At 44.7% G+C, this 17,599-nt stretch overlaps 1 protein-coding gene across 3 annotated transcripts in view; it reads right to left on the reverse strand.

The window, feature by feature from the left end:
- The window catches only part of RBFOX1 (RNA binding fox-1 homolog 1), a 331,573-nt gene extending 314,267 nt beyond the window's left edge, over window positions 1–17,306 (reverse strand). For all 3 annotated transcript variants that reach the window (XM_040635353.1, XM_040635351.1, XM_040635352.1), the window contains exon 1: window positions 17,220–17,306. In XM_040635353.1, the coding sequence (XP_040491287.1) occupies window positions 17,220–17,306 (87 nt within the window). The remainder of the gene's footprint in view (window positions 1–17,219) is intronic.
- Between the last annotated feature and the right edge of the window lie 293 nt (window positions 17,307–17,599).

Below are 17,599 nucleotides of genomic sequence, written 5' to 3' on the forward strand. Positions count from 1 at the left end.
TGTTTGAAAACTTCTGCTTTCATCTCTTTTGCCTTTTACTGTACGCACACAAATAAGCAACAGAGAAGCCAGGAGGTTTGCTCATGGATGCACAGACATCCAAGGACAGGTCTGCAATAAGAATGGAGTCTTCAGAACTCCCGTACCAGGGTCTTTGCGAATTGCATGGAAAATTTAAAAGTACCACTCAGGCAGTTTGTGTAGGAGGGGCCACTCTCACTTTTCCTAGAGAAGGGCCACAACTTCTGGCTTTCTTTATTATTCTATTCCACCTTACTTGTCCTTGGGATTTGGAAACAAAGGGCCCTGGAGAACAGGACTCACCAAACAGCAGAGAGGAGGAGCCCGAAGCAGATTTCGTGCAGATGGATCCCTGTGAGCTTTGCTATTCCCTAGCTGACAGCAACTTGTGAAAGGGAGGGGGAGGCAATCCCAGGGTGGCATGCAACCGCATCTGGGATGGGGTGATGCAACTTCCGAGAGCAAGATATGGAACGTTCAGTCCCCTCCTACTTGGTCATCTGGCCCAGAGTGGGGGGTAGGGCCAGCCCCTTCTGCCCTGTTTGGGGACGTGTACAAAGATTTAGGTTACATTGTATTGCAATGTCCAGTTGACCTCCTCTGAAAGGCTTTCTCCACCCAGAAGTCACAAAGCCACAAAGCCATGGTTGTTTCTGGAGCGGAGATTCTCAAGTACGTTTCTGCATGGGGTGTGTTGGAAGAATCAACCGGAAGTTGGAAACCCTTCCACCACAAGACCATCTGCTCACAGTTTGACATATACTTCGAGGGGAAATTTCCAGACACCCCAGTGAAGAATCCATGCCCACGAATCACTCTGCGGGAGTCCCTCTTTCTTTATCGGCTCCAGAGAGTGGCTTCCAGTCACTGGTGAGGGTCACGATGGACTTTTTCCTGGGGTTGGAAACTTCTCAGCAGCAGTTAGGAAACACAGCTGCTGACAGCTGAAAATTCTCTGCCTGGGCTTCCAGATCAAGTGACGGAATGTGTGTTTCCATGGCACTCCCAGAAACAGGTGGCTTCTAAACTCTGGAAAAGCACATTCCCCTGCCCCACAGCAAATCAGCTGCTCTCTGTGGACATGTGTATTTCAGGCGTGGACGAGTGCAGTGTCAGTTGTCCCCAAGACCAACTCAGGAAGCTCAGAAGAGAGGAATGGAGGGAAGAATGACCTCAAGACAATGTGGGATGTGAGGTCAAGGACAGGGCGTCATAATTGTCCTTAACATGAGTAACTCTTTCTTTCTTCCTACATTATTTTCTTCATGGCACTCACTACAATGATAATTCATCAACTTATGTGTTATTGTACCTGCTCTGTTCTTGGTTTTGTCTCTTTCTCCCACGAGATCATAAGTACCATTGAGGAAGGGATCATATCTGACTCCTTGCGCATCATGCCGTTAATGTCTAGCATTGCATCTTGCATACAGTAGGTGCTCAATTAATGTCTGACGAATTACCCAAGGAATGAATCAAGCACTCATGGTCTCGGACACACAAACCTTTCTTTCTATTGTACACATGAGTAAACTGAGTCTCAGAGAGGTAAAATTATCTATTCAAGATCAAATTTCATAGGAGATAAGGCTGATTCTGGAATCCAGGTCTGTCTGAATCCAAACTCCCAGGTTGTTCCTGTTGTCACATATGACAAAAGTGAGACATCTAGCCCCCAGGGGTCTTCCCTACTTTTGCTAAAATAAAATAAGAGGAAAATCAGCCAGCCCTAAGACAGAACAGTCCTGTGATGGAAAATCCAGTCCACTAGCACATGGCTCACCAGATGTTGCTCACAGCTTTGGTACGACAAGACTTCATAAAGCGCCCAAGACTGATCTCCCATGCTCGAGCAGGTTTGCTTGTAGCCCTTGGACACATTTTTGGATCATTAACAATTAAACACACATGCTGCACTCCCCTGAAGCCACAAAAGTTACCAGACCCTCAGACACAGACACACTTCTATGATTCCCAGTCTCCTCTCACTCTCTTTCCATAATCATTGTGATTTTCTGCTCCAAACTGCCCCCCAGAAACTGTCCCTCCTTTCTGGGCAGAATTCTCTAGTCAATAAAGATTCAAGAAATGGCGGCATGAGGAATGGATATTTATTAGCCAATCATGGATACCTTGGTGTTGGCAATTTCCACTGAATGCACACTAGCTCTCCTCCCTGTTTCCCACATTGTCCCACTAAAGACCACTAGTCCATCTTCCATCTAGCTTCTGGAAGAATCTTTTAAAAATGTAAAATCAGGTCAGAATATTCCTCTATTTGAAGGTTTCCAATGGTTTTCCAACTGTCTTAGACCAAAATCTAAACTCCCTGCAAAGCCCTAGAAGACTGAAGGTGATCTGGTTGCTAACCACACGTATGACTTCATGTCCTACCTCTTCCACCATCATCCACCATGTCCCCGTCATACTGACCATCCTTGTTAGTCCCAAATGTGCCTTTAGGGCTTTCATGTGTCCCCTTTGCCTGAACTCTCTACACCAGGACATTACACAGCTGGCTCCTCCTTGTCAATCAGATCTGAGCTCAACTTCACACTTCCCATCCTTCAAGCATCCAAAATAACCCTCTCAGTGATTATCATGTAATCCATTTTATTTTTTTCATAATACATAACGCCATCAGATGTTCTTCTTATTGCCTGTTTTCCTCTATTAAATCTGAGTGGTCTTATTCACCCCTGCAAACCTATTGCCCGGCATATACTGAACACTCAATAAATATTTACTACATTAATGGATACATATGGAAACCAATCTAGAGACATCTGAATTTCCAAACTAAGCCCCCTCCTTGGCCTCCACAATGCACATGGCCTGTTATCACCCTCATTTTGACTGTGAGGGTCAGATATAAAGATGGAAAGAGGAGCACAATAACCGGTAAGCTACTGATTGGAAAACAAAAAACAAAAAACAAAAAGGTCTTTTACATTTTCCTGGCTGGAAAAGGGCTCTGGCAAGGGCTGGCTGGCTCACCTCATCCTAATGCCATGGGCAAGCCCATTCCGGGACTTCTTCCTCCAATCTATAAAGGGAAAATGTTATACTTTTAGGACTTAAGGGAATTAAGAGAAGGATTTAGTTTTTAAGAGAGAAAGTGAAGTCATTTAAGTTGAAAACTGATCTTGGGCCCTAGACGTGCATTTGGTTTGCAAGAGAAATACTCAGGCAGGAGTGATGAGAGCTGACAAGGCAAGTCTGGTCTGTCTCCCAGTCTCGGCTTCTGAGAGAAGACTGCCCGGAAGACAGCTTGATCTTTTGAGCAGCTTGGTTTTTAGTCCTAAAATGGGCATGAACTTTGGTCAGATTTCTAAAGGGTAGTTGTGTGTTCCACGAGTCATACGTGCACTCATCCCTCCATGAGGGATGGAGTTTCTCTTTTCCTCACAGGGAAGCATTTCTTTTGGAGCCCCCACTTCATGGAACTTAGGAGAAAGCTGAGAGTAGAAGCCACCCACGTGGTTGGTTGGAGCCAGCCAACCTCTGCCTCTCTCTTCTGTTAATCCTCTAATCCCTGGGGATAGATGGTTGGTTCCTCTCCTTCAGCCCCATCTTCTCCGTTCCATCTGACTGAAATGCTTTAATTTTCTGATGCTCCATTTACTTAAGATATTAGCTACAAGTTTTGTCGTAAGCGATCACCTTAGTCTTAATGTTCCGAACAGAAAGATATTTATTAGTTGAAAAAATAATTGATTCTATTTTTAAAAGCTTTTTATATTAAAAAAAAGCTGGCTGCAAGTGATATAAATGTTGATGTATAGGATGAGAGTATGGGAACTTTTGTGAAAGAAAATAAATGCGCAGGAAAAAGATGAGAGAGATGGACAGCAGTTTGAAGTGGTTACTTCTGGATGGTGCCAGCGTTTGCGTGTTTGTGTCTGTACATGTGCATGTGTGTATTTGTCCTTTTCCAATTACCAAAATTTATTTTGCATTTATCTTGCATTAATTTTATAATTAGATAAAAGGGCAACAGTTATTTTCAATTCTGTGGGAAAGGAGCCCAAGAAGGAAGCTACAAGCTTAAATCAAAGACCAAAGAAATTGGCTGCTTGCTGAGACAGGCACCAAGGCGTGACAACCTTCCCACAGGTGGACGGTTCTGTGTGAAACGCACTAGTAGGGCTGGACTTTGGCCACAGGTGAGGCCCACCGAAGGCCATCCATAAATCATCTTAAGACTCATCTCCTGGGATAGGTTCTGGCTCAACGGCAATCCTCACCCGACCTCGTTCCCAGGACTGCTCACCAAGACTCCAAATGGGCTCCAAGTACAGGGGGGTCTGGGACGTAGCTCACTAATTCAAAGTTGAAAGGTACCCCAGGCTGGATGTATCAGATTCTTTCCTGGGAATCTGGAACTTGAATGGAGACATGATGGCTAGTGGTCTTTGTAGCTGAGTCACTGTGGTTTCTGAACCTTGGCAAGATTGACACTTTGAGCCAGATAATTCTGGAGAATTCTAAATAATTCTGGTTGCCCTATGCATTGTAGAGTGCCAACAGCAACTCCCACCCCCTGATTGTGACAACTAAGAATGTCCCTACAGGGCAAAACCACCCCTGGCTGAGGACCACTCACCTGAAGAGAATGTCCACATATTCTGCCTGCCGAGGTCCTTAGGCCTGCCCTACCTCCTGTGCTTCCCCTGGACTGGTTTTCTTTTGCTTTCCCCCTTTTGAATCCAAGAGTTTCTGCACGTTCAATTGCCTATGTGTTATACCTCAAAACCCGTAAAAATGTAAACACCCCCCCCACTATATTTTTGTTAAACTAGGAAGAATTAGGTTCTGCTCCTCAACCAGAGGGATCTTAACAAAAACACTCACATTCAAAAATCATCTTTGGTTTCTTGATATTCAAAACCACCTGTCATCTTTCAACCCATAGAAAGCCGAACAGTTCTTAATTTATCTCTGATATCAGAGCAGATCTGAACACAAAGGCATGAATGAAGCAAGAGCTTCTGGGCCACATGGGACAGTGAAATATACCACGATGTGTCAGCAACAAGACCCCTACAGAGTAAAGCAAGATGGGAGAGGAACATTCACCTAACCAGGGAGGGTAGGGGACTTGATTGTGATTGGGTGTTTAGAACTAATGCCAGCAGGAAAAGCTGGAAAGCCTGGAAGCAGAGATGTCATCAGACACATGCCTTGCCCATCCCCGGGAGAGAGCTCTACAAAGTGTTCCTTAGTGAAGCTCTGACTAGCTAGAACCAAACACTAAAGAAAATACACATGCAGACTGCATTGCGCACCCAAACCCCACGACCGTTTGAACAGATAAGAATTCCATATGGTCTGTATTACCCTCAGCAATGGAAGGCTTTTTATCCATCCCCAGGCTACCCCATCACCATGCAGCAAGTGGGAGATCTGGTCCCTTACAACGCAGACAGGGACAGGACTCAGCAGCTGATGACTGGCATTCTGTATGATGGGTGAACGCATCCAACATCTGCTCAGCCCCCACACAAATCTTAAGGCCCTCTGGCAGGCAGCACCAAGTCCCTCAGCTAAGTCACAATGGGAACCACCTGCCAAAACGCCAGGTGCGAAACAAGCCCTAGCTCATTAGAGTCCTTAAGCCCCCACCCAAATTCCTGGAAAAGGCTCCAGGCAATACAGGGCTGCCCGCACAGCCAGTCTCTACGAGGCCACAGGAGCCGCCTTATTAAGATGGTCATTGGATGGTCCACGTCAATTTCACGTTTTCTGTCAAAACCTCCCAGACAGCAGGCACCTCGGTGTTTACACCTCTCAGCAGAACAAATGCAGAGCTGTTGAAGGGAGAAATAACACACCACCACAGTAACAATAGAAGACATCGCTTGCAAGCTGTCCGCGGCCCCTGGAGTAACTGACATGTTTGACAGAGAATGTGTGTTGGTAACGTTGCTTGATTTGTGTTTAAAGGGAAAACAGAAAGTGTATTTCCAGGAGGTTTAGACATTGATAACCAAAGAGAAGGTCTTGTAAACAAAGCCACAAGGACCATGTCCCAGCAGTCCCCTCCTTGCCGTTTGTCACCGCCCCACCTCCCGTTTTGATCTCCCGGAGGAATCAGGCTTCCACAGGGGAACAAGACCTCCTGACAGAAGGCTGCAAGACAGAGGGAGGAAAGCTGATCAGAAATGACAGCGGCACAAAACCCTGTTAGCCTTCCGCTCAGAATAGGTCGTACAGGGAAGAGCCAAGGCTGTTCCCCCGCGGAGGAGGAGCAGAGGCACCAAAGCCACACGGCACAGCGTGGTCCTTGGGGGCATCCCCAAGGCGGCCATTTCCAAGCCCTGAGAGCTAGGGCAGGTTGTTTTACTTGGTTGGGCCTCAATTCCCTGGAAAACAAGTCTCTCCAGGATGGTCTGGAGCAGTAGCTATATACCCTATGGAGAATACCCGATATGGTGACCAGCGGCAGTAGCAACAGTAGAAATAATAGTAATGTAATTATTAGCATGTAATTATAATACAGTAATTATAAAAATATTACTGCTATATTACATAGTATCATATAATCATAAATAGTATACAATATGATTATATAATGTTACATAATATTACACATAATTATTATGTTTTACTTCCTGTATCATTATATAATTATATGTAATAGTATATCATAACACATATGAAAATTACATATATATTATATGTGTATTATATGTAACACATGTTATATATACATAATATATATTATGTAATATTATCTAATCTTTATGTTATTATTATTTCTATTTTTTTTAACTTTTATTTAGGGGCCTGGTGGTTCAGTTAAGTGTCTGCCTTCGGCTTGGACCCTGATCCCAGGGTCCTGGGGTAGAGCCCTAGAGTGGGCTCCCTGCTCAGAGTCTGCTTCGCCCTCTCCTTCTGTCCCTCCCCCCTGTTCATATTCTCTCTCACTCACTGTCTCACATAAATAAATAAATAAATAAATAAATAAATAAATAAAATCTTTTTAAAAAGCATTTATCTATCTATCTATTTTGAAAGAGAGCGAGAGTGCGTACTCATGCGAGTGTGAGGTTGGGAGTGGGGGAGAGAATCCTAAGCAGGCTGGAGCCAGATGCGGGGCTCGATCTCACCACTCTGAGATCATGACCTGGGCCAAAATTAAGAGTCAGATGCTTAATGGACTGAGTCACCCAGGCGCCCCTTATTATTCCTATTCTTATTGAGACTTACTATATACCAAGTACCATGATAAGTACCTTACAAATATTAACTCATCTGATCCTCAAAAGCAGCTCTGGTAATGGTCCCCATGCAGTGGAAGAGGATAGTAAAGCAGAGATTTATGTGCTTTTAATGTGTTCATTTAACAGATGAGAAAACTGCAGTACAGAGCAATATAGGAACTTCCTAAGGAGGCAAAGCTGAGATTCTAACCCAACAGTCTGTCCCGAGAGCTCACACTCTTAACCAATATGCAATACACATATGTATTTGCAAACACTCAATAGTACGTCTATTATATCGTTAGTTCTGGTGTTATTTGTGGTAGTGCTGCAGTTGTACTTGGAAATAAACTTTCTAATATGTTTACTGAGTACTTTCTACACGCTGGGCACTGTGCTTTACATGCTTTGGTAAACTACCACCCAAGAAAGTTAACGCTGCCAAGAGAGGGGAGCAACTGTGCCCAAGGTCACACAGGTTGAGGCAGGAGATGAGCCAAGTACCCACTCCGGAGCACACAACCCTACATCATCCTGTTAGCCTGCTTTTTCCTCCCCCAAACACAATACTTCACTTAGATACCATAGGTGAAGTGCCATACACAACTCCCGGTACCTTGTAAATGCCTGAAAACAAGCAGCTGCTGTTGTTTTTCTTATAACTAAATGTGAAAAGCCCAGTAGGCATTTTCTTCCAAGAAAATGACGAAGAATGAGTTTATGACACCGTCCGTTTAGAGGGCAGATCCTTCGCCCCTTTTAAACCACAACAAAGCCCTAGCATTGTTGGGCAACACCAGTTCCCAAATCCAGCTGCTCATAGGAAACCCGAGATTGCTGGTGAAGCACACGGTTCACTGGGCCCTGCCCTTCTGATGCAGACAATCTGGGGTCCAGGGCAGACAGTTGACGAACTTGCCCGCAGTCTGATCAGTAGCAGGACTGGAGAACACATAGATGGAGGAGGTCCTCGAAGTGACTCGGAACCGTGTTTTTCCCGAAGGCTCCCCACAAGCTGCCCGGTGCCAGTCGGCAGTCTTGCACTCACACTCCTCCCTGCCACCGGGTGCTGACAGATGGGAGCTATTCTTATTATTTATTAAGCTCCCACAGTGTGCTGAGAGCTGCATGGAACAGGGGTGTGGGTGGTCCCAAAGAGTTTGTCCTCAGAAGGCTATGGCCACATGGAGGGGAGGGAGGTGGGCCTCTCTTTCCCCCTTCAAAGTCCACTCCTCTCAGCCAACTCCAGTTTCAGCCCCAGAAGTCCTACTGGAGCCAGTGGACAAAGATTTGGGCAAGGACTCAATATGAGTGAGACCTGTACATCCTGCTTTGTGTGTGACCGGCAGCCCCCCTCCCCAGGCCCACTGACTTAGGCGATGGGAAGGGTGGTGAGTCTGATACAACCCAAGGCCATGGGCTACGCATGTCAAACCCCAGGGTGGTATATATCTCTTTCTCTCCTCCACAGCATTCCCCAATGGCACCCGACTCTGTCCAGTTGCACCAAAAGGCAAGTCCCTGGTTATCGAGAATCTCCATGGAGAGAGGGAACAGAGAGCTACAAATGTGCCACTCACCCCCAAACCTAGAGCATTTTCATGTGAAAAAGAAAGTGCAGCAACCCAGAAATTGTGAGAACAAACCAATGCCGGCCATCCGTACGGAGTGCCTACAGTGAGCAGGTGCTGCTCTCCATGTGCCACAAACATCATCTCATCAAATCTTCAGGGCTCCCTCCTGAAGCGAGTAAGACCATCTCCCACTGTCAAGTCGAGACAATGGGAGCTCAGAGAGGTGAAGCCCCACATCACACAGGAGCCAAGATGCCTACTCAAATTGGTCTAAGCGGGGCACCCAGACCTTGGCATTATGTCATGCTGCCTGAATAGCATTGTGGTCGTACTGCAAAGGCCTTGGGTGTGGCCACTTTTGCACTCTTTTATTCCTGACGTTGACGTTGGGAGGTAGAGAATATCGCGTATCACTACCATTTTATAGATGAGCAAGTGGAGGCTCAGAGAGGTCAAGCAACTTGTCCAGAATCACCAGGAGAAGGTCATGGCCAGATTCAGGTTCCCCTGGTCTAATTACTACACTCTAAACTCTCTGATGTCAGTCCTTAACTGTGATGCCTCATGAAATAAGAAGAAATAGTTCTTCAGAGAGCACTCTGTGAGAACACCCTGGGATGCACAAGCTGACTGCCTCCTCCAAATCCTCGCCACCTCTAGGAGCCGGTGCAGATTAGAGAGTGGAAGGAAAAGCAGCAGCTGATGGAGCCACCCTCTTTCCCCCAGCATGATATGCTGAGCTCACTGCATTACTCTGAGCCAGATATAAGGTAGGACAAGACAGAACTGGCCACTGCTTCAGAGACACAGTTCTTACTCTCATCCTTCTTCCTCAGAAAAAAACAAAAACAAGCAAACAAAAAAACTCTACCTTTTGTCTCCTGGAACGTATCAGAACTCCTGTCGTTTGGGAAGGATGGAGAAACTATCTATAGGGAGCCATCTTCCTGGGGCTGTAGAAAAATCCGTCTTGACAGCCTAAGCTACTGACAGTGGTAAGGACCCCATACTGGGTGGGGTGAGTGGGGCTGAGATTCTACAGAGTTCTACCTTTAAGCAGTTGTGTTTAACTTCTAACTCTCCTGCCAATGGTGTGGCCATGCACGCTCCCTCCAAGGACAGACACTGGGTCTTAGTCATCTCAGTGTCTCCAGAGCTTAGAAGAGAACCCAACATGGAACCCACGACCCACAAATAATTATTATAATGAATAAATATGTCACAATGTCTCTGCCTCTGACTTTTACCACCCAAAGAGCTCAAGCTAGAGACTAGGCTTTGCAGAAGGCAATGGTCCCAGTTGCCCAGAGGTAAAGACCTGCCGAGTACTGAGTTCAATGTTTCTGGACACCTCTTAAGGTTCGGCAGTTAATCAAGAGGATGAGCTGGCTGCTTGCACGCTGGTGGGATGCATGTGTGATAGGACTATCTTTAGACGTGAGAGAAACATAAATAGGGGTGAGTATCTCTGTCATAAATCAGCCGGGGAAAACACTTACCCAAAACAACCTTTAAAAGACAGGGAGGGGGCTCTGCTTCACCATCAAAGGCTCAGATTGCTGAACACCAAAGCAGCAAAGTGGAGTGTGAAATCCACGAGTCTCTCCAGCTCTGCTTGTCCCGTGCCAGCATATTATAAAAAAGCAGACTTGCTGATATAGCACGCCTTTAAAATGATCAAAATGACAGAGGGTTGCTGCAGAAACACATCCTTTTTATAGGACTGATATTAATCAGAAGAGACTGACAGTGTCCCTTTAATCTTTTAATTAAAAAAAAAAAAACGTGCATTTCTGTAAAACAGAACGGGGCAAGTTGCTAGCGTCTCCGAAGTGCTTTGGAATGACGGACGGTCCACATTATTTCAAACTTAACTAGAAGGCTTCAGTTTTTCTTGCTTTATATATTTGTTTATATATGTATTGCTAATATAGGAGAAATGATGTTGTTGCATGAGAAGCCCAGCCTCGCTTTGGTTATGGTGTTACTGAATGTCCTCATCAGACTGTCTTTACTTCCCTAGATCATGCCTGGTGTCCTCACCTGGAAAATAGTGGGAATGCTCTAAACATACCATACAGTAGTGGAAGACAGCTACTGTAATTAATTTCGGTGGGAAAATACTGAGTAAAACTGTCATATCCTACTTTGATACATTGGATCATTAATGGAGAAACAAGGTGCACAACTGCCTGGTGACTCTGATCACTGGCACCAAGCAAAGAGGATAATCAAGATCAGAATCCCACACTTCCTTCCCTGGAGAGGGTGTATGCGGGGTTCAGGGGAGAAAAAAACATGCCTGGATGTCTGTAATAGTTTCAGCTACTATTGCTGATCATGAGAACCTGGTATTTACCTATCCAGCACCCTATTCTGAGAACAGAACTTATTTTTCCCCCTCTATTCACAGCCCCTTACAGCTCAGTCTGGGAGGACTACAGCCTCCAGCTCTGATGTGAGCAGCAAGTCAAGATGATTGCTTTGGGGGTGGGCATGGTTTACAAGTTAAGCCAAGGAGACTGCTATGTGGAATGTTTGCAGGAACAGCTGGGAAAGAGACTTGCAAAGATGGGTTAGGCTGTAAGGCCGGAGTTGCTTGGGGACCATTTTTGCCACCACTTGGATGTGGTGTGCTTGCGAATGAAGATCAGGAAAAGACAACTACTGTGGAGCTGGGGAGAGAGGACTTCGGTTGTTGGAGCCTCTGAATTCAACTGTGCCTGAAGCGAGATGTTTTCTTTTTCCTTTCCAAACAATATGAATTAGATTTTGTTGCTTACAAATAAAAGAATCCTGACTAAACGCTCACCATGCTTCTCTCTCTGTCTCTCGAACAATGCAGAATAAACACCTGTCTTGATATATAAATATACAAATATATATACCTATCTTTCCTACATATTAGGATATAAACTTCATGTTGAAAAGGGTCTTGTGTGTTTTCTATTCTATATTTCTATTCTATATTTCTATTTCTATTCTATTTCATCACCCTCTCCTACTTCACAGCCTGACATACAGTAGGTGCTCAATAAATAATTGCTGAATGAGGAGATGAATCACATTTAAAGCTCACAACCACCTTGCAAGACAGGTATTCCTGCTTTCATTTTGTAGCTGAGCAAACAGCCTTGGAGAGGTTAATTGACAAGCCCAAGGCCACACGCTTAGTAAATGCCAGAGCCAATATATCAACCCGGACCTGTTTGACTCCAAATTCTCCTTGCCACCTCCCTGACTCTTTAATTTAGTCTGCTGTTGACATGGCCTCTTTGGCAGCACAGAAAAGTCACTTAGTGACTAAGACGGAGCAGTCTCAAAGTAAATGACACCACTAGCATTTATATCAGGTGTACATTCTGATTTCTTTCCCGATCAGCAGATACTCCAAACATGTAGATAACATTGCAGGGCAGTAATACCAGGATCTGAAAATGGCTCTACTCGCACAGACCAAAACAAGTTTATGTCTTTTAAGTCCACCCAGAAATGTATCCACATGACCTGCAAGTTGCTACTATGTTTCCCCACCTTTCTGTGGGAATTGTTACTCTTGGTCCACTGTCAAAACCAGCACTTAGGTAATTCCTGGCATCACTACAAACGTATGTAGATTTGTCATAAACTGCATCGCTAAATTCAGTGATGCCAGAGTACAGGGTTTGCTCATACCAATCCTCTCCCAATCAGACAGGCACTAATCAGTATTTCTCGGCCGCTGCCTACTCCATGAACTCTAAGTTAGAAAACATTCAGCCTCCAGAGAGCTTACAGTCTCAGAGAGAAAAGACGGCAAAGTGTGCTCAGGACTCGAATCCAGCGAAGTGGACACCGCTGGGTTCACAGAAGAGTATTTCGGGGCCCATCTCTGTGTCAAGCACTTGGAAATTTCATTTCTGAGATTCCTCCCAGCCCCTTTTGACCTATGTCTTTGGACTCTTGAGTCCTATGTTTAAACAATGTCAAATTCCACAGTCCCACTGGGTTGGGGAAGATACTGAAGCTCTATCTTGATGTGTCACCCCAACACCATGAATTCACCCAGGTGCTCTGCTCTGCTAGGAAGAGCTTTCTCCTTAGCTTACCCAGTGAATGCCTGCTGGTGCTCCACAGAGCAACTCAAATGCCGCCTTTCCCATTGAACCACCCGCTTCCCTACTGTAGAAGACATCCACCTACCCCCTCTCCTATGTTTTCAGACGCATTCCCATGGATGCACGTCAACAATAGATTGGTGAAGAGGGAACACTCTGGCCCAACACACCTGATCCAAATCTCAGCTCTGACACTGACATTCCTGTGACCTTGGACAAGTTACATTTCTCAAGTGGCAGTTTCAGGTTCTTCATATGCAAAAAGGGCATCATAATGCAGGACTGTGATTCCTTATCTGAGATCTTTGGGATCATCTGCATTTTGAAATTCAAATTTTTATGGGGGGTGGGGAATTGACTTTTTCAGAAAGGTATTTCAGTGGAAACACTGATTATGTAACACCCTCAGCAGGGTCTAGGACAGCACTCTGAAATCAAACACATAAATATCCCTGTAGCAAAATATATGAATATTCACACTAAGTGGGATAAAGAAAGTCTATAAATAGCCACACATCATTTCAGGTCAAGTTTGCTTCCCAAATGAGTTTTGGTGCCAAACTCCCCCCCCCCCCAAAAAAAACCCCTGATTTACAGAGCTTTTTGGAATTTAAAATTACAGATAAGGGATGGTAGGCCAATAGTACCCAACGTTAGGATTTTGTAAGAACAAATTGAGGTAATGTACCTAAGTATTTAGCACAACACCTGGCTCGCGGCAAATACTCAATAATTGTTCCCTGTCATTGCTTTTCTATTGCTTTCATTGCAGTATCAGCTTTGTGTTTATCTAGTGTTCTCTTCCATGGGCTGTGAACCTACATGTCAGTGGCTGTAACTATCACTTTTGGGTCCTGGCTACCCAGAGCAGTGTCTGATATAGAATATGTTAGCAGTGAATGAATAACTAAATCAACAGACACGTGGGGACACACATGGAGTTCTGTTTATACCATCTTTCATCTAGGAAAATAGTCTTTTGATCCATTACCTGTAATACCTAGATGAGATGGGAATTACCTGCCCCAGTGTGGAGAATGATCCAGCCACGTGTCATCAAAGGGCACACCTTTTGGACAGAGATGCACAGCGAGGGGTGCAAGTCTGAACTTGCAACCTAGAGCCATGGGCTCATTACATCTAAATGCTAAACAAACAGACTAATCACAGACAAAGCCACTGTTTTCTTATGTTGCTTGGAATTGTGTGGCTGTGGTCCATGGCTTGGATTAGTCATCTTGGTAACTTCTGGATTCAAGACTGACTGATAATTGACTTGTCAGACTTTCTTTGTTCTCAGATCAGACAGCACATTGATCATTCAAGGTACTGTAGAACATTTAGAAGTAAATAAAGAGGTTCGATAGGAACATACATTGTTTCTTTTTATCCAAAGAGTCCAAGATTGAGATCCATACCAAGGGAAAGGAGTAATGTTTATATAATGCACTTGGTAATATTACTCTTTTCCGCTTCTCTTTTGCCTCTCACTACCCATGAAACTGTCCAAACTGTTCGGCTCAATCCCACACGGCCATTCTGGAATTCTTTACATGGCTAGAAGGAAAAGCTATCCACCTTGCTATATATTCAACAAGTTCAGACATGAGATGATGGGTTCGGGAGATCCAGTATGGTAACCTGGCTTTCCTAAGGGATGGCATGTGGGGATCAGTGGTAACTCCGTAACAAAAGACCCTGGTGAGTAACAGCCCTAGAATTAGTAGAAAACAACTCCACTCTCTGTTTTTGCCGGACAACGTGATGCTCCCTTAAAGCCTGTTCTGATGTCTGGTCAATTATTTATTTTTTCTTTAACTGAGCACACCAAAACAGAGCAATGCTAATATGAATAAAAAAGTGGCACTTGAAAGAATTACGAAACGGAAGTTCTTCTGCCACGGAACTGTTGGCTCTTGAGGTTGGAAAGACCTTGGGAGGAATCTCAAACTCTGATCCAACAACCCTGTCAAGTGGCCACTACAGTTCTGTTTGCATATCTCCAGTCACAGGGAACTTACTACCGATGATGGAGTACACACACTATTTTGGATCACTTTAATGTCTTGCTGATGACATTATTAAGGGGTGGGTGGCACCGTACACTCCTACAGGAAAGCTCCTGCAACTCTTGAAGAGTTGGTGAAAAAAAACACAAGGTCAAGGAATTGGTAAGCAAGCTGATTGAGCCTGCTGGGATGTAGGACAGCTGGTGTCAGAAGCCTCAGCTGCAAGGTGAGTGTGTGTGTGTGTGTGTGTGTGTGAGTGAGTGAGTGAGTGAGTGTTACAATTTTTCTCTCTTTGAGCTGCTTTTCCTCCCCTTGCAAATGTTACTGCAATGGGGTGATTTGAGTTTCTTGATGCCAATGGGTAAATAGCATAGGCTCTCTCAGCAAACCAGAAATGAAGCTTGTCTCTTTCTAGCCGTAGCATTTCAGTGTGTTCCAGGGCAGTGGGAGAGGAAGAAGATGAATATGTCACAGCAGCTGGTCTAGAGGCTCCCCACTGCCCTGCTCTCCTGACTTATGGGTAACTAGTTACCAGAAGTGTCACTTGGGAAAACAAAGTATGATAGGGCTGAGATTTGCAAGTAAAATCACTTGTTCCTCCCAAAAATAACTGGATATGTTTCTCAAACACTCTGCAAAGGAGGAAGAAATAGGGCCTCCCCAATTTCTCAGCTGCCCTGTGCGTCTCCTCATCTATCATTGGGGTAATACGTCCAGAGTGGCATTTCGTAATGACAGCAACATTCCAGCAAATCGATAGTTATTTAATTCCCAACAAGCTCTCAAGTCCATTAAGCCTGATTACATTCACCCATTTCAGTGGGTGCCACTATTTTTCCTACACCGGCACTTAATCTATAACAGGAACTTATGAGAACTTTCAAAAGCAATTTCAGCATCAATCAGCATAGAGTGAAGGGCACGATTTGCTTGTAATTATTTATCGGACGGGGCGGCAGAGGGTCTGACAAAACTCCACTAGCCGACCTTTACCCCAAGCTTCCGATAGAAGCAAAAGGCCTTCCAGTTTGCCATGGAGTCCTGCTTCAGACTCCATGTGCGTCCCATGGGCCTGCTTATGCCAGGAAAGATGGACCAATATCCATGTTGTGAAGGACCATTCTCCAGACGGTCCACTTATTTCTCAGACATCATACAGGAGTTTCCAAACTGAGCAATGGCCATAAATCTAGGAGGACAGCATGTTTTGTTAGTATGTAGAATCACCCCTGCATGTCTCAGATCACCAAAGTTTTTACAGTTCACAAGCACCATTTGGAAAAGGGGAAAAAAAAATGTGTTTGACCAGAACCCTCCCCAGAAATTTCAATGAACAAGCTAGGGTATTGCAGAATTTTAAAATATAGTTGGGGAGGGTGCCAAGAATAAAGGTGAAAGGGCACAGTGAACACAAAAGACATTTAGCTCTCCTTTCCTGTAGAAACGTGATACAGATTTATTACGAAGGGATGGCTGTTCTCAAACAAATAAACAACTACCGAAGCATCTGGGTTTCCCATGATATTCAGGCTCTGTCACTGACTCGATGTTAGCTTTCCACAGAGAACTTCAGACATACACCCAGAAGCCAATGCTTGTTTTAAAAGACAAACTTATGGTAAGGGAAAAAAGCCCCGAGTATCTTATTGGTAGATGATTCTCCCTGCACAGAATTAATAGCCTTAAAAGTAAAACCCAAGCACATTTCAATCCTCCCCTTCCTTGCCATCATTAAGATGTAAACAGCTAGTAAGGGATTCCTAGAATAATCTCTAAACTTCATAAATTCACCATCAACAGAGTGTTCCTTTTTGCCTCAATGCCACCCCTCAACCCAGGTCGGGGGAGGGGGAGCCTCTAGGAAAATAGACAATTCACAAGAAGGCAAACATATGAATTAATGCATGTTTCATGCTCCTTCTATTTTCTGGGTTAAAGCTCTTAACCAAGTCACCTCATGATAAGTTACTTTGCCTCATGATCTGCTCTGGGAGACTGAGTCCCCCAGAAAGCTGGGAAGGAGAGCAAATCCTTTGCCCCGTGGTCAACCTCCTAAAGCAAAGGCATGAATGTTAAACAGCAGCCAGATCAATACAAGCAAATATAGCTCAACTACACCATTTATTCAGCCATGAGAGATGTCAATAGCCAGATTAGGGTGATCCATCTTTTTGATTTCCTACTGTCTTCCCACTGACTACACGAGGGCTTTTTCCTGTATTAAAAGTGTTTGCTTTCTCAACCATAAAAATTCCAATTATTACTCTGAGCGCTCTGGAGTTAAGTTGCTTGCTGGCAATGGCCTTGAATTACCTGGATCAGTCCGGGGAAGTAGGGGGCTGCTGGAACAATCATAGGCACGCCATAGGGATGCAGGAGGACTCCTTGAGAAGGCAACATGCTTTACGTGAAGGTATTATTCCCTCTGAAGCTCAACACATCAATGGAGAGTTAGGGGAAAATCTATAGACCCAACTTCTTCCGAACTACAAAGCTGAGAGCCAAATCGCTTCTGTCAGGAGCCAAGCGCTCATCAACGCGGAGAGGGGGAAGAAAGAAAATCCGCATCAGCAACTCTTAATGTGAAAGTTTTCTTCCCAGACGACGAAGAGACACAGCAGCTGCAGAGTTGAAGCTACCAAAATGGAAGGTGCTATTTTGGGAACGGCTTGCCTAACATGACTAACCAAATA

This window comes from Ursus maritimus, unplaced genomic scaffold (assembly GCF_017311325.1).
Source record: "Ursus maritimus isolate PB19 unplaced genomic scaffold, ASM1731132v1 scaffold_2, whole genome shotgun sequence".
NCBI lineage: Eukaryota > Metazoa > Chordata > Mammalia > Carnivora > Ursidae > Ursus > Ursus maritimus.